We start from the raw sequence: 21,872 nt of genomic DNA, 5'->3' as shown, positions 1-21,872 counted from the left end.
TCATGTCTGCTCCCAACTCCTCCACTCAAGATTCACTCCTCTAAAGTGAAAGTCTAAGTGATTATCTAATTTACTAAAACCTTCTTTTTGAGAACTCCTCAAAATAATAAATACCTAAAGATTTAATTTATGGTTAATTCCCTTGAGTTCCAGCTGACTTGGATAGCTTTGGCTCTTTCTCCATGGTCTGTGAAGAGGCTCAAGTTCATCAAAGGAGTTCCATGAGTTTACACTGCACAGAAACAAATTCCAGAATGGCGTTCTTAACCTGATCTATATAGATGGATTCAGAGCACCTGGAAACTTGTATTGAGCAAAAACTCCCTCTTTGTCTTTACTTTATACTCCAAGTGAACCTTAGCATTTCCTCCACTTGTGAATGCAGGCAACAAACAGTGTGAGTAGCAGGACCTGTGCTATATTCATAACCATGTTGCAGTTGCAGCTGGCAATATCTCAATCTCTAATATTGTTTAAATATATTACACCTTCTAAACTGTGGTAATTCTTGGTCATATGGGTAATCTTGTTATTTAATGTATTAATAAAGAAGCACACATTAATACTTCACCAATTTGGATTTTTGATAAATTTGATAATGGTATTTTAATACAACTGTTTTCCTTTGTAATCCTATGTATATTATCTTAAGCACTGAAAAGCATTATTCTGGGAAGGGACTCATAACGTTTATCAGAAATACAAAGAAGTCCATGGCTGCTTCAAAATAAACATATGTTAAAGACAAACAGTCTGAGGCCTGAAGAAGAAAATCAAAGCACTTTCTACCATCAATCTATTTCCTACTGAACATAACGCATGACCTATATTGTGTTTCCTATAAACCTATATCCCTGCTTAAATAAGAATGTAGTAATGAATATAAATGCTTTTCAATTTCCCTCTCTTAAGGGAATTCTATATAAGTATGTGTGGGAGTATTGTGCGTGTGTATATTCCTTAATTCTTTTACTTGGATACTTTGCCAAAGTTTATCTTCCAAAGCGTGACAGAACCCTGAACCCAAGAGCTTGTGAACATTTTAATAACTGATCCTTCCTAATAAAGTCAATGTAAATAAATGAATCTTTAAAACCCCATAAAGCGGTCCAACTCTATTTTATGCCTGTACCTGGACCTCCTCTGCCATCAGCTAGTGCAACACAAGCCCAACTACCAGGTCAAGAGGATCATTGATTATTGCTTTTGCTATTTTCCTACATAAATTTTGAATGCTTAAAGACCCCAAATTAACTAACCCTCTAAATAGTCACAAAAAGCTATGATAAAATTTTCCAAACTAAATAATGACTTTTCTTATCAGATATTGCTGTTATTCCAAGAAGCCTTTACTACAGTTCTTGTACAGAAATCCTGAAAGAGCCTGTGTTATTTCTCCTCATATGAAACAGATTTTCCAGGTAAATGTCAATGAGAATCAAGCAGTTGTTGAAGGTATGAAAAGCCAAGAATGTATAGCATGTCACTTGAGAGCAAGCTATTGAAGGCACAAAGAGAAGAATTTATATTTTAAACGAAACTCAAAAAGTTGTCTCTCTGACCTGTGAATCTGTAGGAGTGTCGGGGGATTTTGAAAAAGGCTGAGACCAAAGCGACAAAAACTGGAAGAAGAAACTGTAAAGGTCTCAAAGCTTGAGCTGTCCCGGTTCATTGTAGAATATAATTGGTGTGGTTCCTCCACAGAAGATTTTTAATTTTTTGCTTTCCTGAATTGTAACAAACACAACTCCGAGACAGAGCTGAGACTAGGTTGCTGTCAAGCTGGAAGCCAGCTGGGAACCAATCAGCGCGCAGTGGCGCTGTGTGTATATATAACACACACATTCTCGGTCTCGGTACTCAATTCTGAGTCTTTAATTTTTTTACTGTTCGGCATCCACACCAACAACCATGTCTGAAACCGTACCTGCTGCGCCTCCTGTTACTTCTGCGGAAAAGACGCCTGTGAAGGAGAAGGCTCGCAAGTCTGCTGGTGCCGTGAAGCGCAAGACGTCCAGGCCCTCGGTATCCGAGCTCATCACCAAGGCTGTCGCCGCTTCCAAGGAGCGCAGCGGCGTGTCCCTGGCTGCGCTCAAGAAGGCGCTGGCAGCTGGCGGCTACGACGTGGAGAAGAACAACAGTCGGATCAAGCTGGGTCTCAAGAGCCTGGTGAGTAAGGGCACCCTGGTGCAGACCAAGGGCACTGGCGCCTCGGGCTCTTTCAAGCTCAACAAGAAGTCGGACACCGGGGAAGCCAAGCCCAAAGCCAAGAAAGCAAGCGCAACCAACCCCAAGAAGGCTACTGGGGCAAAGAAGCCCAAGAAGGCCACAGGCGCTGCCAGTCCGAAAAAAACCGCTAAGAAGACTCCGAAGGCAAAGAAACCATTAGCAGATACCGGGGCCAAGAAAGTGGTCAAGAGCCCGAAAAAGGTAAAGACAGCCAAACCGAAGATGGCCCAGAGTCCAGCCAAGGCCAGAATTCATAAGCACAAGGTAGCCAAGCTTAAAGCGGTCAAGCCAAAAAAGGCGGCCCCCAAAAAGAAGTAAGAAAAAAAGATTTGAGTACCTTAAAGGCTCTTTTCAGAGCCACCCAATTAATCTTAAAGAACTTGTAACACCATTTTTGCAGGAGGCGGAGGTTGGGAGGAGCGGTTTTATTTCCTCGCTCGGAATGGATGTCCCAGTGCACAGGAATCTTTCACAGAAAAGGTGGTTGGCTCTGAAAAGAGCCTTTGGGTTTTTCAGAGGTTGACACTTAATCGGGAGAAACAAATCTACGCCCTCTCCCCGCGGATGCGGCGGGCAAGCTGGATGTCCTTGGGCATGATGGTGACGCGCTTGGCGTGGATGGCACACAGGTTGGTGTCCTCGAAGAGCCCCACCAGGTAGGCCTCGCACGCCTCCTGCAGCGCCATCACGGCCGAGCTCTGGAAACGCAGGTCGGTCTTGAAGTCCTGCGCGATCTCGCGCACCAGGCGCTGGAACGGCAGCTTGCGGATCAGCAGCTCCGTGGACTTCTGGTAGCGGCGGATCTCGCGCAGGGCCACCGTGCCGGGCCGGTAGCGGTGCGGCTTCTTCACGCCGCCCGTGGCCGGCGCGCTCTTGCGGACCGCCTTGGTGGCCAGCTGCTTGCGCGGCGCCTTGCCGCCGGTGGACTTGCGAGCGGTCTGCTTAGTACGAGCCATGCCAGATTTCCCGAAAGCAGCTAGCTGGCTGAAAAATGAGAGCCCACCCCCCGCCCGCCCCCCACTGGTATATATAAAGAGTTCCGTTCTGATTGGACAAGGCATTTGTTCCTTACGGCTCGCAGTGAAGGTATTGGTAGCGAGGTTCACTCTCCGACATCAGCCTCCCTTTGAATGGCTGTTTTCAACCCTTTCTCACCTCTATCTTCCTTATGCTGTTTCTTTACAATGTTCTTTGGCTTTTCTCCGCAGAACTTAACACAAATTATTACAATGCTTAATCTTGTTTGCAGAATAAAAATTTTAAACTTTGGTACATGAAACTGGCTTTCTTTTGATCAACTTTTTGAAAAGGCGTGTTGGATGTGATTGGCCAAGAGATTTTTGTACCCTCATTCAAATGTTGTAAGGCTAATTTTACGTCAATTTCTTGATTTCTCTTTTTAAACTCTTAGAGATTTTTTAAAATAACAAAATACTTTCCTTTTATTTCCCCTTTTATATTACAGTTAAGTCATGTTTTGGTAGATTATATTATCTATGAATTTCATTTCAGGATAGTAAAGGGGGTAGTTACAGTATTTGTTATAGAAAAAGAGTGTTGGGTCTGATAGAATTGAGAACCATCAGTTTAGGGGTCCAGAGATCATATGAAAGCAGAACTCGGAAAGAATCCTGAACACTTATTGTTATCCCCAATCCAAGCCCCCTGAATACACCCTCCTCTACCTTCCCCATAAGACTTAATGTGGCTTGCCCTTAAGTCTTATGATGAGACCTTGCACTGTATTCCAAGCTAACATGCACCAGTGTCAGTTTTCTGGCTTGGGATAAGAGCTGTGGCCACAGGAAGAGAAAGAACTCCCTACTATTAAGATGCATTGTGTTTTAAAGATATATATGTTTCAGATTTTACAAAAACTAAAGAATTTACACCTATATAGCTTGTGATCTGATCATATGTCTGAGGGTTCTTTAGGGCCATATTAAAAAAGAGAGGGAGTGGGGAGAGGAAAGGAGAAAGAAATAAAACATTTTGGAAACAATTATTATTATTTACTATTAAGAAATCTACTTGTATGACTACCATGAATCTCAGGCTGGGTTAACAGTGAAAAGTTCTGGAGGTAACTACACCCCACTCTGGACAGTCTGGTTATAACCATGGTCTTCTCTCTCTACCTCACATGAAAGCCCAGCCGCATGAGTCCTCAATCTCTGAAGTCCTCTTCATGGAAGATGCCAAAGCCAACTGTGTGAGAGGTTTCATCAGAGGAGAGGACAACTTTGTCCTCCCAGAAGACAAACCCTCTGCTTTATGAGGCAGATAGCAACACAAACCAGACAAGTTGGGACCTGCGCAGGCCTCAATTCTTGGAGATTTTCGGAATGCACTAAAACCATTAACTCTGAATTAATTTCATGCTTGCTATTATATTAACAAATGTTTACTTTTCACTAACTATAACATTCTGACATAAAAGCACCCCACTACGTTTCACAATTTCAACTGAGCTTCGTGTAAAATGGTGTTAAGAAAAACTCAAAACTTGTAAATGGTACACAAGTATGTCCCGTGAAGTCATGCTGAAGCCTTTGTTAAGCTCTGCCTAAAAAAATTCTAGCTCCAGGCTATGCAGAATTGTTCCTTTTTTTTTTTTTTTTTTTGGATTGGAAACAATTTATTAGGAAAAAATATGGAAGCTTTTTTATAACAATTTTGATAAATAAAAAAGTTGACAAATCAGAGTGTATAGAGAGAATATTGGTTATTTGGGAAATTGTTTCATAAGATGGATGGGCTCCACAAATTCTTCGATGTACTTGAAGAAAAGAGTGCTAAGTCAGTCTGGGCTGTTGTCACAAAGTACCATAAACGGGGCGGGGTGGGGGCTTGTAAACAACAAAAATGATTTCTCAGTCCTGGAGGCTGGAAGTCTGAGATCTAGGAGCGGGGATCATCGCCTTCTTGTAGGACTCTCTTCCGGGTTGCAGACTATCCACTTCTCATTGTGTCCGGCTGTTCAGCCACGTCCCGGACGGGCAGCGGCAGGTCAGTGGAGAAGAGTCGGCCCGGGTCTCCTCCCCCCTGAGGAGGGGCCGACCAGCACCGCGCACGAAGTGGCCCTGGCGGGAGGGAGACCAGGCGGGAGGGGGTCGGTGGGGAGCTTGACTCGCAGTCACTTCCGAGGGAGCGCTGAGCTCCCGGAGCTGGGGGCTGACTGGCCTCAGCACTCCCACGAGGGGGTGGTCAGGAAGGAGGGACCCTGTCCCTGGGGCCCAGTATTTACAATTGATTAGGGCCCAGCTCAGTAGAGTTGAGACTGGCTATTAAAAACAAGTATGAATTACAGATCAACTTGTCCCATTAGGATGCAAAACAATTCCTTTCAACATGAGATTGTACTAAAGGAGTGGTTTAAATGATCTTGTAGGTCACTAACTAGATTTGCACCTAAACTTTCAACATTGACCAAGTATTACTCTACCATTATCTTTTTCTGAGGGTTAACAACTGAGGGCTTGTTGCATTGATCGACTTAATTACTTGTGACACAAGGTCTCTCTATATCATTTTTACTTAGCTAAAGAGTACTTTTTTGATTACTTTATACTGTATGATTAGTTTGCATTTCATAAGGGTGTAAATACATCTCCCAAGTTGACAAAATGTGATTAAAATCATTTTCAACAAACTGTTTAAATAAGGAAAATGTAAGCCCTTTTAATGAATACGTGGGTGGCTCTGAAAAGAGCCTTTGGTTAAGATTGATTCCTCAAAGATCAAGAATTTGAATACTGCAGTTTACTTGCCCTTGGCCTTGTGGTGGCTCTCGGTCTTCTTAGGCAGCAGCACGGCCTGGATGTTGGGCAGGACGCCGCCCTGCGCAATGGTGACTTTGCCTAGCAGCTTGTTGAGCTCCTCGTCGTTGCGGATGGCCAGCTGCAGGTGGCGCGGGATGATGCGCGTCTTCTTGTTGTCGCGGGCTGCGTTGCCCGCCAGCTCCAGGATCTCGGCCGTCAGGTACTCCAGCACCGCCGCCAGGTACACCGGAGCGCCGGCCCCGACCCGCTCGGCGTAGTTGCCCTTTCGGAGCAGGCGGTGCACTCGGCCCACGGGGAACTGGAGCCCAGCCCGAGAAGAACGGGTCTTAGCTTTGGCACGAGCCTTCCCACCTTGTTTTCCGCGTCCCGACATCTGATCAATCTAATCAAGGTGCTTAGCAAAGAAGAAGCGAAAGGAAAGTACAAATTCTCTTAACAAATGAGAAGCAATTATACTTCGAAGCCGAATTGTAAATTACACTGTTTGATTGGTTAAAAGGGTCTAAAAGCTTGCAACCAATTAAAACGGAGAACTGCTGTCACGTAATTTGCATACCACCGAACAACGTGGAAAATTTATCCAATCAAAGTGTAAAGTTTTAAATACAATATTTGCATAGTAGCTCTACAAATATCCTGAGTGATGTTTCCACGACATACTTTTTTCTTTAACTTGGCACGGTGTTCGTCATGCCTGAGCCGGCCAAGTCCGTTCCCGCTCCGAAGAAGGGCTCCAAGAAAGCGGTGACCAAAGCCCAGAAGAAAGACGGCAAGAAGCGCAAGCGCAGCCGCAAGGAGAGCTATTCTGTGTACGTGTACAAGGTCCTGAAGCAGGTCCACCCGGACACTGGCATCTCGTCCAAGGCCATGGGCATCATGAATTCCTTCGTCAATGACATCTTCGAGCGCATCGCGGGCGAGGCGTCGCGCCTGGCACATTACAACAAGCGCTCGACCATCACGTCTAGGGAGATCCAGACGGCCGTGCGCCTGCTGCTGCCCGGGGAGCTGGCCAAGCACGCCGTGTCCGAGGGCACCAAGGCTGTCACCAAGTACACCAGCTCCAAGTGACCCCAGCAAAAAAGTGCTTTTCGTGGTTAATCTCAAAGGCTCTTTTAAGAGCCACCCACTTTTTCAGCATAAGAGCTGTAATGACTCGTCTCTAATACGATTGCCATAATAGACTCAATTTTAATTTATTGAAAAGAACTTGTTGCTGTATGGTGCTAGCACTTGAAGTTCACAGCATTTTGGTTTGAAAACAAAATATGTATTTACATTCTAGGTAAATGGTAGCATAGCCTTCTCTTGCTTTCACTGCTCACTTTGGCTACAAGGCTAGCCAACTGTGGACATGTAAGTATCATTTGAACTGCTGTGATGTAGTTTGCCCTACGAACTGACTCCATGAAAAGTGAAGAGGATTTAAGAAATCCTCTTAAATCCTTGGCAGTGCCTTGTTAGTGCTGTGTGGTAGTAAGAAGAATATGTACATGTATTCGATTTGATTAAAGCAATGTAACTTTCCTAAGTATGAATGGGAGCAGCACAGTTAATGTGCATAGAAATTGAAAAGCGAGTATCACCGGTTCCAGGATAGGGCCATTTAATTGTAAGGAGAAATTTTCCAAGGCTTGGCTAATGAAAAGTTAGACCATTGCCGAACCCACTGGCAGTTCAGGAAAGAAATACCCTTAAAATATTTTGGTCCCTCCTCTCCCTTAAATTGTGTTATTTTCTCTCAGGGTGGATGTTATGATTATTTTGTCCTAGTCAGAAAAAAAAAAAAAAACTTTTTAAATGAAAATAATTCATACGACCACCACTCTCCTGTCCTATGTATAACGGTCATGAAAATCGACACTTTTCTCATAATCACAAACCTGCTTAAGTTTATAAACTGCCATAAATGGCAACCCATATGGAACAAATGCTAAGAATGTATTTACAAGATATTTTTAGGATTTCAACCCTGGAAGGAAAAAAGTACTAATAATCTATAATCTTGTGTAATGAATGACTACCAGGCTTCCCACTCCCAACACAATACATAAATATGCACACACAACATACAAAAAAATACATAAACATTCAAACAATACATATAAAGAACAAACGAAAAAATTTAAAAAATGTAAAAGAATGAAAACTAAAAATACCAGATAGCTGTATTTGAGAGTTTATGTTATTGTAAATAGTCAATTTTTGCTTTCTGTAGTCCCAGAGGTAAACATCTACACCAGGTCTATATGAGCTTTAGGGGAGTATATGAAATCCAAGAAATTACATACAGTAGTGTGTCCATATGTTCGTCCTCACACCAGAACAGAAACTATATAGCATTCTGTCAAATTCTAAAAATACTGTCACTTACTGTGCTAGGCAGAATGATGCCTCCCCACTTACGTCTACCTTTTAATCTCTGGAGTCTGTGGATATGTTAGGATACATAACAAATGGGAATTAAGGTGGCAGATGGCACTAAGGTTGCTAATCACCTGACTTTAAATAGGATTATCCTAGGGAATTCCCTGCAGGTCCAGCGGTTAGGGCTCTGCGCTTCCACTGCAGGGGACATAGGTTCAATCCCTGTTCGGGGAATTAAGATCCCGCATGCTGTGTGTGGCCAAATAAATAAATAGGATTATCCTAGATAATCCAAGTGAACCTAATATAATTACAAGGGCCCTTAACAATGGCAGAGGGAATCAGAGTACAGAACCAGAGAGATGGCAGTGTGAGAAGAATGTGGCCAGATACTGCTGGCTTTCAAATCTAGCAAAGGGCTGTGAGCCAAGGAACAAGGAAAATCCTCCAGGAGCTGGAAAAGACAGGAAACAGATTTTCACTGTTAGAGGCCCAAGCACTCTGACACCATTTTAGCTCAATGGAATTCATTTCAGAATATTGATCTAAAGAACCATAAAATTATAAATGTATTGTTGTAAGCCACTGTATTTGTGATAATTTGTCAGACCACCAATTGAAAAGGCACTCTCGTTTAAGAATTATTGATTAATGTATTCAATGATCTTTAAGATTATAACTACATATGTTTAAATTTAAAACTGTAAATATAGGGCTTCCCTGGTGGCGCAGTGGTTGAGAGTCCATTCGTCGAGCAGAGGACAAGGGTTCATGCCCCAGTCCGAGAAGACCCCACATGCCGTGGAGCAGCTGGGCCTGTGAGCCATGGCCGCTGAACCTGTGCACCCGATGACTGTGCTCCGCAACAGGAGAGGCCTCTCAGTGTAAATATAAAAATGACTATACATACAAGTAAATTCTTCCTAAAATTAATTGCAGGCTCACCTAATTTTTTTTTTTTTTTTATTGTGTGATGATCAGTTTAATGTCTGTCTCCCTCGGTAGACTGTCTGCTAAGTCTTTCTTTCCTTCTTCCTTTCTTCCTTTTTCCCTTCCTTCCTTCCTTCCTTTTTCCCTTCCTTCCTTCCTTCCTTTTAAGGTTAATTATTGCTATTTTTTAAATAAATTTGTTTATTTTATTTATTTTTATTTTTGGCTGCATTGGGTCTTTGTTGCTGTGTGCGGACTTTCTCTGGTTGCAGCGAGCAGGGGCTACTCTTTGTTGTGGTGTGCGGGCTTCTCATCGCGGTGGCTTCTCTTGTTGCGGACATGGGCTCTAGGCGCACAGGCTTCAGTAGTTGAGGCTCACCTAATTTTGACATTGTTTTCATTTTAACAGCGGCAATTTACATTTCCTTTTTTTTCTTCATTTTTTATTTACTTTTGGCTGCGTTGGGTCTTCGTTGCCGCGGGCTGCGCGGGCTTTCTCTAGTTGCGGTGAGCGAGGGCTACACTTTGTTGCGGTGCGCAGGCTTCTCATTGCGGTGGCTTCTCCTGTTGCGGAGCACGCGGGTTTCGGTAGTTGTGGTTCACGGGCTCTAGAGTTCAGGCTCAGGCTCAGTAGTTGTGGTGCACCGGCTTGGTTGCTCCATGTAGGATCTTACAGGACCGGGGCTCGAACCCATGTCTCCTGAATTGGGAGGCATGATTCTTAACCACTGCGCCACCAGGGGAGTCCCCTACGTTCCGTTTTTAGCTAGTGTGTCTAGGGTGTCTGATTTTAACAGCAGAAAGTCTAATTTCATGGAGCAGCACTTTATTCATTCATTATAGTATTATTACTTCTGATTATAAGACTATATCAAAAAGCTTGTCTTCATTATATGTAAAGTGTAGGAGTAATGGGAAAATTTACCTCATAATGTCCATAAATAATTTCATGAATTGCAAATCAAATTGTAATGTTTGCTTTCATTGTAACTACTGCATTTGTTTACACAAAACTCTCAATGAGTTGGTTTCAGTAATATCCTTTTTGTCTGTTTGTTTTTTGTTTGTTTTTGGCCATACCACGCGGCTTCTGGGATCTTTATTCCCCGACTAGGGATTGAACCCGGGGCCAAGGTAGTTGGAAGCGCGGATCCCTAACCACTGGACAGCCTGGGAACTCCTATAACATTCTCTCTCTTTTTTTTAAATAAATTTATTTTATTTTATTTTTGGCTGCGTTGGGTCTTCACTGCTGCACGCGGGCTTTTCTCTGGTTGTGGCGGGGGGGGGCTACTCTTCGTTGCGGTGAGCGGCCCTCTTATTGCGGTGGCTTCTCTTGTTGCAGAGCATGGGCTCTAGTAGTTGTGACACACGGGCTCAGTAATTGTGGCTCGCGGGCTCTAGAGCGCAGGCTCAGTAGTTGTGGCGCACTGGCTTAGTTGCTCCGAGGCATGTGGGATCTTCCCGGACCAGGGCTCTAACCCGTGTCCCCTGCATTTGGCAGGCGGATTTCCTAACCACTGCGCCACCAGGGAAGCCCAACATTCTCATTTTTAAAGTAAGGAACAGAGGCTGTGAGAAACAAAGATTATTTACCTCACAGAACTCAAATTCCAACCAATGTCTTCTGATGCAATTTTCTTTCAAAGATGTCTAGATAGAATTCAAAAACACTTCACATGTACAGATTTCTCAACACTTTAGGAAGTATTTTTGCATGAATTACCTCCTCTCCCAGCACTAGGCTACATCCCTTTTCTTGGTGCATTTCTTATTCATCTTTCATGAAGTGTCCCGAATCAGCCAAAAAGGAAGACATGGTTAGGCTAGGCGATGAAGCTCCAGATCCCAAAGGCCTGCAGGCTGCACTCAAATTCGACTCACTTCTTTTGTCTCCTGGAATAAATGCTTTACCTACCTGGGAGAACTGATGTTGATAAACCCTTCTGAGATCGAGAGTAAGGAAAATGTATGATTATCAAAGTGCCTGATGCTGAAACGAAGTGAAATAAGCAAAAGGTTTAAATCAAGGGAGGCTTGGCACCATGCATTAGTCAGTGTCCTGTCAGGAAAAGAGAAAACTATTGGTTATTTTTACAAAGATAATTTAATAAAAGTTACACAGGTTTTGGAAGGAAGAGCAAAACCCGAGCTGAAGTGTTTCAGAAACAACTGAAATGGGATCACATATAGGGGTCTGGGCACCCAGGAGAAGGCAGAGGTACTAGAATGTCGCAGTTTGGAGGGGAGGCCGGGTGGAGGTAAGGCTCTGAATTCTGTGGGGTGGGGCACGATTCTGGGAGTGTAGAATCCATTCTGGGGAAAGGGCCGGGGGAAGCTGGGAACTGAAACCAATTCCTGGTACCAGAGTGCCAAACCGTGGCTAGGATGGAAGAGTTCCCTTTCCTAATCCCACCCAGCCAGCCTCCCTTGCTTTCCTAATTGAAAATAAGGCATGGTGGACAGAAACTCTTGGCTTTTTTAGTATAGAATATAGGAAGGTTTGGGAAAGAGGTGAAACAGAAAAAGCCTGTTTTAATAAGCACAAGGGCTTCTCTATACATAGACTTATTTGAACAACTCAGCCAACTGCGGTATGTGTGTTGAGATAACATGCCCAAAACGGGCAACAAGAGAGCATCACAACTCCTCACATGAAAACGTAAGTGGCTCTGAAAAGAGCCTTTGTTTTAACAGCACCTATAAACATCTACTTGGAGCTGGTGTACTTGGTGACAGCCTTGGTGCCCTCAGACACGGCGTGCTTGGCCAGCTCCCCGGGCAGCAGCAGGCGCACGGCCGTCTGGATCTCTCTGGAAGTGATAGTCGAACGCTTGTTGTAATGCGCCAGGCGCGACGCCTCGCCCGCGATGCGCTCGAAGATATCGTTGACAAACGAATTCATGATGCCCATGGCCTTGGACGAGATGCCGGTGTCCGGGTGGACCTGCTTCAGCACCTTGTACACATACACGGAATAGCTCTCCTTGCGGCTGCGCTTGCGCTTTTTACCATCTTTCTTCTGGGCTTTGGTTACCGCCTTCTTGGAACCCTTCTTCGGGGCAAGAGCGGACTTGGCCGGTTCAGGCATACTTGCCGAATTCAAAACGCCCGCTAAAGTATGAGCCTCGTATGCCTGCTTACGACTAGAATCTCGTCTTTTATAGGCGACCTATGCAAATAAGGTTTTCAAGAATATCCAGAACTGATTTGATAATGCATTAGTGACGAGTTTATGTAAATTTACTTGCATCACAGCTCCTTTCTTATTGGTTGTCTAGTAAAAAGACGATTTTAACCAATCCTACCTCTCATTTGACAATTCCACCCAGCTCTATAACTGTCATCTTGTTGCTCCTTATAGAACATTTCTTTTTCGTTTTTCTTGTGGCTGTTTTTCCCCTGCTAGCCCTCAGTATGTCTGGGCGCGGGAAGCAAGGAGGCAAAGCTCGCGCCAAGGCTAAGACTCGCTCCTCGCGAGCCGGGCTCCAGTTCCCCGTGGGACGAGTGCATCGCCTGCTCCGCAAGGGCAATTACTCCGAGCGGGTCGGTGCCGGGGCCCCCGTGTACCTGGCGGCGGTGCTGGAGTACCTGACAGCTGAGATCCTGGAGCTGGCGGGCAACGCGGCCCGCGACAACAAGAAGACGCGTATCATCCCGCGCCACCTGCAGCTGGCTATCCGCAACGACGAGGAGCTCAACAAGCTCCTGGGTCGCGTGACCATCGCTCAGGGTGGCGTCCTGCCCAACATCCAGGCTGTGCTGCTGCCTAAGAAGACCGAGAGCCACCACAAGGCCAAGGGCAAGTGAAACGTTTAGCAGTTCTTCAGTCCCTGTTCCGAAAATCAAAGGCTCTTTTCAGAGCCACCCACTTTCTCCCGGAAAGCGCTGAAATACTTCGTAAGTATAGGAGACGTGTTCAAGTCTTAATGTGTAGTTCCGCTTAAATTTTGTTTATATTAGCCTGTTAAAAGTTTTGCATTTAAAAATGGGAAACCGCTCCCATCTTTGCCACAAAGAGGCTAAATTGTTAGCCGTTGGTCACATTTTATGCACGATAAATTCTTAGAAAAATTCATGAAGCTAGCTTTCTGCCATCCCTTTAACTGAAAAGATGCAATACGTTTGTAAACTCACATAAAGAACCCTTGTTAAGGGAATTCTGTGTCAGGACATAAATTAGGGCTTGTAGGCTATGGATAACGTATATGTATGTAAATGACAAAGAATACAGACCATAATGCCTCATGTTGAGTGGTGGTTTTGCATGTACACAAGGTATATGCATTATTACATATAATGTATAGTCAAACGAACTTGGTGTCAAAAAGTAAAATATGAATAAAATAAATGAGAGAACAAAGGAGGAATAGCTGACCAATGACATGCCTGGGCGGGCTTTTTAAATTCTGCGAATGACGGCATTATTAGTGAGAATTGTTTAGTTTATTGGTTGTTTCGCTTTTCAGAAAAATTCAATGAATGAGTTACACTAAAATCTATACTAAGTGAAACCTTACTGTTATGGACTCAATTCAAAGTGGACTCTAAACTTGAAATAAAATTTCGGTAACTCATTTAATCTTTAATGGAATCCAACCATATTTCTCCTAAAGGCAACGTGAGAACCAATTAGATCACAGCGCGGGAACTAGGAATCTGACTGATCTGCACCTACCCCACAATAAGGTCAGAACCGGCACCAGCACCATACTACTCTCCAGCCAGTTTTCTTTTCTGTTATCGTCATGGCTCGTACTAAGCAGACCGCTCGCAAGTCCACCGGCGGCAAGGCGCCGCGCAAGCAGCTGGCCACCAAGGCGGCCCGCAAGAGCGCGCCGGCCACGGGCGGCGTGAAGAAGCCGCACCGCTACCGGCCCGGCACGGTGGCCTTGCGCGAGATCCGCCGCTACCAGAAGTCCACGGAGCTGCTGATCCGTAAGCTGCCGTTCCAGCGCCTGGTGCGCGAGATCGCGCAGGACTTCAAGACCGACCTGCGTTTCCAGAGCTCGGCCGTGATGGCGCTGCAGGAGGCGTGCGAGGCCTACCTGGTGGGGCTCTTCGAGGACACCAACCTGTGTGCCATCCACGCCAAGCGCGTCACCATCATGCCCAAGGACATCCAGCTTGCCCGCCGCATCCGCGGGGAGAGGGCGTAACCCAAGGCTATTGCTTACTCTGAACTGTAAAAGGCTCTTTTTAGAGCCACCTACTTTGTCGATAAGAACTGTTGTAATGCTTTCCCTTATTTTACCTCCCTAGGCAGTTAATAAGCAATAATCGGAAGAAAAACCTCTCTCTACTCTTTTTTTCTGCCTTATAGCAGGATATAAATTCTGTACTGGAGACTGCACAGGCTGTTCAGACCAGAGAGGCTCCAGAGGACTCTAACAAACGTCGCTGTTAGTTTCCTCCCATATATTTACCTTCTCACAGTTTGCTGCCCTTAGAAGCCTAAAAGTGCTTTTCTTTGTCCTGTCATTTCTCTACAAATCTAGTCTTTGTTGAAGATGCTATGTAAGCTGGAGTTGTAAGACACCACTTTGGATTACTTTCTCCTGGGTCTCTGCTATTGTATGTATGAAATATACATGTTAATAAACCTGTTTATTTTTCCTTTGCTAATCTGTTTTGTTACAGGGGCCCCAGCTGAGAACCAAGATGTACAGCGGGAAAGTTCACGACCACCACCACCACCACCCGCCCTCCACCTGGGAAAAAGAAAGAAAATTGAATTAAAATCAAACGAGCAAATTTAGGTTGAAAAGGTTTATTGTCCTATGGTACAATTATATTATTACCTTTACGTTATCTTTTCTACTGGAAAGAGATAATAGTCATCTCTAATGGACAAAAATCATTGAAATTTTTAATATCCTATAAATTAGCATCTAAATTCATAGACACTTCACAGATATTAGACCCTAATAAATAGTTAAACAGAAACGCCTTCCCGTAGAATAACTAAAAAAACACTTGGGTGGGCTTTTTAGACTATGTTCTCATATGACAACAAAACAAAACTCAGTGGGTTCCTTTACCTTAATTTGATATATATATATATATATATATATATATATATATATATATATATATATCTTAACCGATTTCAGAGCTGTTCTGTAGTGACCAGAGCCTTTCCTTTATCCGCAGTGAGCCCATGCCTGATAAAGAATCTGCTTTCCTGTCTGCCATTTCCACCTTCCTGTATGCTGCTTACCAATGATGATTCGCCATGACGTTGAGTGACAAGGGTTCAATTTCCCGGGCCTAAAGAAAAAGGTGAAAAGAACCAACACCTCTCCTAAATCCCCCTTTATTTCTAATCAAATCACAATCACATGATATCTCACTTACATTTTTTTTTTCAAAAAGGCAAAATCATGATTCAGCAAATAAAAATGAGCATGTGTCAAAGAGCTTCACTTTTCAATAAATGAACCAACAGGTAAAATGCCATGGTAGGTTCAAAGAACATTTAAGTCATTAGGATATTTACAGAAAATGCAGCAAAGAAATGTTAGAACAGGATTGTTAAATTAGTTTAAAATAAAATTATTTTATTATCCAATAGGTCATAAATCTTCCACTGGACAGAAATTATTTGCCTCTCTGCCAAACAAAGCTCTGCCAGTTAAGTAACTTCACTAATTTTGGTACCTACAGTCAATAGTAAATAGATAGATGATCTAAGTACATTTTTATAGAATCCTTGTGTGGCCTATAACCTTGTATATTGGACATCATGGCCCCTTCTTTTTTCCTTACTTCCAAGTCTCAGACAATTTTTCTCACACTGAGGCAGGAGATAGATGAGCCCCAGGCTGAGCAGCTGGAGTTTGTCGCCTGTCAACAGATACTCCAAGACAAAGATAATAGCTGGAGCAGAGAGGAGCTGAGTCCTGCCCAGATAAAAGATAAAGAGACCACATATTCCTCATTCTCAAGGTCAAGGAAACCTTCCAGACTAAACATGTGCAGAAACACTCCTTGGAGGTCAAATAAGGAGGGGGCACCACCCCATAGTAAGTGATGTCAACCTACCCATAGGCCTCTTTGCTAGAATCCATCTTGGCTAAGAGATGCAGGAGCACACATGGCAGGACCCTGAGATAATCCAAATATGACTTAGAACCAAGAAAAGCAAGATGATTGTTCAAAAGAAACCTGGAAGAGATGCCCCATATAAGTGATTTAAACTACTGCAAACACTCAACATTCTGAGTTCACCCCTGTGTACCTATTGAGAAATGGAATATTTCCTGCCATATCAGTAAACAAAGGATGTCACGGTCAGCAGCGCTTGCAGCCCTCCAATGTGAGCTGGTGAACCCTGAGGGAACTTAGGAAGGAAAGAATACCTGCCATCTAGCAGCCATCAGACTGCAGCCACTCCATACAGTGAGCCCTGAGGAAACTCAGGATGTGAAAATAAAGGATACTGGCCCCAGACAGCTGAGGTGCATATCAAAGGAATGAGTTCGGTGAGCCCAGACTCTTACATTTTCCCATACATAGAAAAGAACTAAATTCCTTATTTTGAGATATCTAGTTTCCTTTAATTAACAATAATCTTTTGATGTTCCTGACTACCTGCCCTTTGTTGCAAAACGTCTATAAAACCTGGCTCTCCCTTAGCCTCCTACGAGCAGTTCTCTCAGGGTTACTTGAGATGCTGCCTCCCAGGCTTTTAAATCCTAAAAATCTCTGCCGAATAAAACATAACTCTCAATTTTTAGGTTGTGAATAATTTTTTAAGTCCACACTATTCACGAGTACTCTTTTTCCTCCTCATAAACACTTTAGTTGTTTCACTACTTTCCGTCTCTTTGTGGGAATTCATTTCTGCAAAGCCAGGGGGCCAGGGGCCTTGTCACTGGCCACTGTCCCTGGTGGTCTGGTGGCTAGGATTCAGCACTCTCACTACCGTGGCCTGACTTCAGTCTCTAGCCTGGGAACTGAAATCCTGCAGGCTGAGGCCACCCAAGATCAACACAGTGAATCCTTACCAATAAATAAATAAATAAATAAATAAATAAAATATATAGATATATACACACACATATGTATGTATATAAATATATATATAAACTTTCAAGATAAATTTCTATGACACACCATGGTGCAACTCCTTGACATTCTTATTTTACTCATGCATCAAATAATGGACACTTTAACTTTTTATTCTTTCTAGACTCCAAAGTAATTTACTTGATTTTTTAACCTCATTCTCTCTTGGTCTTTACCTACTTTCCAGAAATAGTAAATTGTTTTCTGGCCTTCCTTCTTTTAAGGAAACGCTTTCATACTTCTACTAAATGATTTCTTTTCTTTTTCTTATAAAACCACTGAGTGCACAATCTATCAATCAAAGAACACTCATTGCTTTCATAATCAGTTCTGAATGCTCCCTCTCAAGAAACACACTTTGGGGAAAAAAAAAATAAGCATAAATTTTCAGGTACTCTCCATTTTCTGATATTCTGCCCTTGAAGAATTCTAAGGTCAGCAATTTTTCTAGTATTCATTTCTTCTTGCCTTGATAAGTAATGGTTTATTCCACAAGCCTGCCTTAGTTCTCTAATGTGATTTTATTTTTTAATTTATTTTTGCAATGCTTCATTCTAGTTGAGACGAGTATCTGTAATTGGGTTTCTTAGAAATACACTGAATGTCCACTGTATTCCAAAGCCCATGATAGCAAGGTTGGACACAGATCAAGAAACAGAGAGGGGAAAGGAAAAATTCTAGAGCACCACTGACCAAAGAAAACAATGCAAGGCAAACATGTAATGAAAAAATTTTCAGTAGCCACATTTTAAAAAGCAAAGAGATGCAATATTTTAAATAATACATTGCATTTAACCACAAACATCCAAGATATGTTCATTTCAACATGTAATAAATATAGAGATATTATTAATGCAATATCTTACATTCTTTTTTTTCAATCTAAATCTACCAAATTGGGTTTATATTTTAGTCAATCTGACACTATTTTTTTACTGGAAATGATTTGTATTTAAATTCCATACGTTTATTGTTTAAAATTAAGTTCACATGCCCAGGTTGTTCAAACATACCTAATAATTTCCAATAACTGAAATGGAGTATCAGCCTTTAAATTTAAATTAATTAAAATTAAGTAAAATTAAAAATTCAGCTCTTAAAAAAAAAATTCAGCTCCTCAGCAACATCAATCCCATTCCAAAATATATATATATATATTTCATATATATATGAATATATTATATATATTATATATAATAACGGCTCAAAAGTTATTCCTGACTACTTTATCAGACAATACAGTCTTAGGGGGAATTGTGTTCGGAGCGTGGAGATGGCAATGGAGACTGCTGGTTAAATTGGGGGAATTATATAAATTTAAATGTAATGATGTAAGTTTAGCACTGACTTCTTAAATAAAAAGTTTGCACACAAAAAGATATGGAGATTATGAAAGCAACTGAACATAGGCCCAGATGGCAAAATACCAGATTGAGAGATTTAAGAATATTGGGGAGAAAGTCAATCTGTGGAGCATGAAGATGGAATTTCCGCAGGTAATTACAGTAGTCCTCAATGACTGTGTTGAGCCTTTGACCAGAAATTTACCTTTAGATTTTCAGAACACCTTTGTGATGTCGGGGTTAAATTTCTATTCTACAAATGAAGAAAATAAAGTAAAAATAAGAAAAAACCTGTCACAAAACAGGTCCTGGACGTCAGAAGGTGAAAGGTAGCAAGTACTGAGGGCGCAAGCAATGGAGTCATACCTCCCAAAAACAAACACGACAGCGGGAAAGCCTTGTTGCCCAATGGATTTCAGAAATTTCCTCGCTCCCTAAGACAAGTTTACCACCATAACTATTTCACCTTCATTTAAAGTATACAAAAATGCTTCTCTGGGAAGAGAGAAGCCAGAGACTCGTTTGCATTTCAGATATGCGTTTAAAATGAGAGGCAATGTATAATTTCGGTTAATGACTTGGCCTAAATATCCAAACTTGAAAAACAGATGCTGGCTTAATAGGTACAATTATTTCATTCCCTTGATAAACAAGAGAATTTTTTTAAATGCCCTGAAACAGGACGTGTTAAACTGAATTCTGAGAATGAGCAGACAAAGCAATCTTTTCTTTTCGGCCCTGCCCCGCTGACTCTCAGGCATGGTGGGCGGGGATAAATTAGGTTACCAACTAACCCCACCCCCTACCCACCCTCATTTGTAGTTTTCAAAAAGGTCCGCTTCCGGGTTTTAAATAAGAATTTCGGCGTGCTGTCCCTATTTGTGAGTACAGTACCTCATCTAGTCTTAGTGATGTCTGGACGTGGCAAAGGCGGGAAGGGCTTGGGTAAAGGGGGCGCCAAGCGCCACCGCAAAGTCCTGCGGGATAACATTCAAGGGATCACAAAACCTGCAATCCGTCGTCTGGCTCGTCGCGGTGGAGTAAAGCGCATCTCAGGTCTTATTTATGAGGAGACCCGCGGGGTTCTGAAAGTGTTTCTGGAGAACGTAATTCGGGACGCGGTCACCTATACCGAGCACGCCAAGCGCAAGACTGTCACGGCCATGGACGTGGTCTACGCGCTCAAGCGCCAGGGACGCACCCTTTACGGATTTGGCGGTTAAGTCGGCACCCACAAATTAATTTTCTGTAGCAATGCCCAAGGCCCTTTTCAGGGCCACCTAACTACTCGCTTGAAAGAGCTCGTTGCCCTGAATTGGTGTTTTCAGGGTTTTTTTGTAAGGAACTTGAGTTCCGAAGTTTGTTAGATTTTTGGGTGCAGTTGCTTTAATGCAGCTCATGTTTGCTTAGGTTTGAGTGCATCAAACGTTTACACCGTGCTGCAGCTTTAATGCCACACGATGGCTTTTCCAGTGTAGAACCCTTAGGCGTCCCACATTGTTTGAATAGCACTTCTGATTCTTAGGAATTCTCGGTCTTGCAAAATGAACCAGTGAACTTTAAGATTTTACTAATTTATTAGATTTTCCAAAATACAGAATTACTGTTTTGACAGTAAGCTATGAATAGTGTTGGGGGACAAATATAGGTAATGCCTTATTGGCCTGCTCAGATCTCACTCAAAACTTTGGTAAATTTTAAATATTCAGCCCCTAGTAGGGCGACTCAAGGGAAGAGGTATAATGAAAGAAGCTAAGACTGAACTGTAGAGAGTGAGGGCACCCATGAGGAGGCCCAGGTGGCACATGGGCCGTTTCTTCTCTCCCTTAAAAGCATTTATATTTGGATTATATAAACTAATTACCAGATGTTTTTTAATCTACAAAGAATTTGGGATTTCTCTCCTGCCTTTTCAAATCTATTCCCTGGTAGTCTGTAATAAAGCAACAAATTTAATTCATCTCAAGAACCCTCTGATTTCCTTTCTCAACTTTAATGTCAGAAACCGAGCTACATGGACAACTAGCCCTGTGCTGGGACTCTGCCACACCAAAGGTTTTCTCATGTCAGTATTTGCAAAGGAAAAGGGGAAAGAAGTCCCCATAGTAATAAATGAACAAATTTTTCTGTGTCTTGGCTTCAAAAGAAAGTCACTGGCAGAGGCCTGTTTAAAAGGACTTCAAGGTATTGGGTGCCTTTTCCTTACATAGGTTTCCTGCCTGCAGGACATCTGAACCAATCCCAGTACTGTGGCGGCAGGGGTGTGGGGAGGGGCTTGGGAAAGAAGGAACAATTTTTAGTTAACTGTCTTTTGGTCCTGTTGGATTCTGTGATGGTCTCTTAAGGTGGCCCCCAGGATTTCCCCTCTTGAGGTTCACTCTTGTGTGATCAAGTCCCTTGAGTGTGGATGTGACCTATGACTTGCTTTTAACCATCAAACCAGGTGACCATAGGTGACAGGATGTAAAAAATTTAGTGTATATGACTATGTTATCTAGGATTGTAACATCCTTGACTCTTACATGCTGGTTTTGATGAATCAAGTATCCCTGTTGTCAGGCCCAAATGACAAGAAACTCACAGGGCTATTTAGGAACTGAGGGAGGCCTTCAACTAACAGCCCATAAGGGCTTCAAGCCAACAGCCAACAAGAAAATAAGACCCTCAGTCTTAAACTACAAAGAACCAATCAGTAAATTAGTTTGGAAGCGGATATTTCCCCAAACATCCAAGAGACCTCAGTCCTGCATAACACCTCAATAGCATCCTCACAGAGGATCCAGCTAAACCCTGCCCAGACCCACAGAATCTGTGAGATAATACATGTGTGTTGTCTGAAGCTAGAAATTTCAAGGCAATCTGTTATGCAGCAATAGACAGCCAACACATTTGGCATCTTCATCAATCCATGTCATCAAAAATAACAGATATGATGAACTGAAACTGCAATCTTTATCTAAGGGAAGACCTACATTTAAAAAAAAAAAAAAAACTTTAATGTGAACAACATTGTTTCACAACTATGTGAACCTCTACTCACACACCCAATACTGACCTGGCACATGCATTGGTATTGTCTTGCTGGCCGCCCAAATAGCAACTCTATAAGCCGTGAAAAGTACTAAAAGCAATTTATCAAAGCCATTTTGCT

General features: G+C 42.8%; 8 protein-coding genes across 8 annotated transcripts; 5 read left to right on the top strand and 3 right to left on the bottom strand.

Moving 5' to 3' along the window:
- Positions 1–1,911: 1,911 nt before the first annotated feature.
- On the top strand, positions 1,912–2,547 carry LOC307058663 (histone H1.3-like; the record flags this gene model as incomplete). Its single annotated transcript, XM_079712246.1, has 1 exon — positions 1,912–2,547. The coding sequence occupies one exon, from the start codon at positions 1,912–1,914 to the stop codon at positions 2,545–2,547; it is 636 nt and encodes a 211-aa protein (XP_079568372.1).
- A 227-nt stretch (positions 2,548–2,774) lies between these two features.
- Positions 2,775–3,185, bottom strand: LOC307059181 (histone H3.1-like; the record flags this gene model as incomplete). The annotated part of the gene is made up of 1 exon (XM_079712966.1): positions 2,775–3,185. The coding sequence occupies one exon, from the start codon at positions 3,183–3,185 to the stop codon at positions 2,775–2,777; it is 411 nt and encodes a 136-aa protein (XP_079569092.1).
- A 2,806-nt stretch (positions 3,186–5,991) lies between these two features.
- LOC307059043 (histone H2A type 1) lies at positions 5,992–6,384 on the bottom strand (the record flags this gene model as incomplete). The annotated part of the gene is made up of 1 exon (XM_079712738.1): positions 5,992–6,384. One exon carries the CDS (start codon positions 6,382–6,384, stop codon positions 5,992–5,994), a length of 393 nt encoding a protein of 130 aa, XP_079568864.1.
- A 317-nt stretch (positions 6,385–6,701) lies between these two features.
- On the top strand, positions 6,702–7,082 carry LOC307058664 (histone H2B type 1-C/E/F/G/I-like; the record flags this gene model as incomplete). The annotated part of the gene is made up of 1 exon (XM_079712247.1): positions 6,702–7,082. The coding sequence occupies one exon, from the start codon at positions 6,702–6,704 to the stop codon at positions 7,080–7,082; it is 381 nt and encodes a 126-aa protein (XP_079568373.1).
- Positions 7,083–12,018: 4,936 nt separating this feature from the next.
- Positions 12,019–12,399, bottom strand: LOC307058835 (histone H2B type 1-C/E/F/G/I-like; the record flags this gene model as incomplete). Its single annotated transcript, XM_079712531.1, has 1 exon — positions 12,019–12,399. One exon carries the CDS (start codon positions 12,397–12,399, stop codon positions 12,019–12,021), a length of 381 nt encoding a protein of 126 aa, XP_079568657.1.
- Positions 12,400–12,725: 326 nt separating this feature from the next.
- Positions 12,726–13,118, top strand: LOC307058773 (histone H2A type 1-B; the record flags this gene model as incomplete). Its single annotated transcript, XM_079712425.1, has 1 exon — positions 12,726–13,118. The coding sequence occupies one exon, from the start codon at positions 12,726–12,728 to the stop codon at positions 13,116–13,118; it is 393 nt and encodes a 130-aa protein (XP_079568551.1).
- Positions 13,119–14,056: 938 nt separating this feature from the next.
- LOC307059489 (histone H3.1) lies at positions 14,057–14,467 on the top strand (the record flags this gene model as incomplete). The annotated part of the gene is made up of 1 exon (XM_079713511.1): positions 14,057–14,467. The coding sequence occupies one exon, from the start codon at positions 14,057–14,059 to the stop codon at positions 14,465–14,467; it is 411 nt and encodes a 136-aa protein (XP_079569637.1).
- A 5,165-nt stretch (positions 14,468–19,632) lies between these two features.
- Positions 19,633–19,944, top strand: LOC307059457 (histone H4; the record flags this gene model as incomplete). The annotated part of the gene is made up of 1 exon (XM_079713422.1): positions 19,633–19,944. One exon carries the CDS (start codon positions 19,633–19,635, stop codon positions 19,942–19,944), a length of 312 nt encoding a protein of 103 aa, XP_079569548.1.
- Between the last annotated feature and the right edge of the window lie 1,928 nt (positions 19,945–21,872).

This window comes from Hyperoodon ampullatus (genome assembly GCF_949752795.1).
Source record: "Hyperoodon ampullatus genome assembly, chromosome: 10".
Classification (NCBI taxonomy): Eukaryota; Metazoa; Chordata; class Mammalia; order Artiodactyla; family Ziphiidae; genus Hyperoodon; species Hyperoodon ampullatus.
The sequence above is the reverse complement of the archived record's forward strand: the minus strand, read 5'-3'. Positions and strand labels throughout refer to the sequence as shown.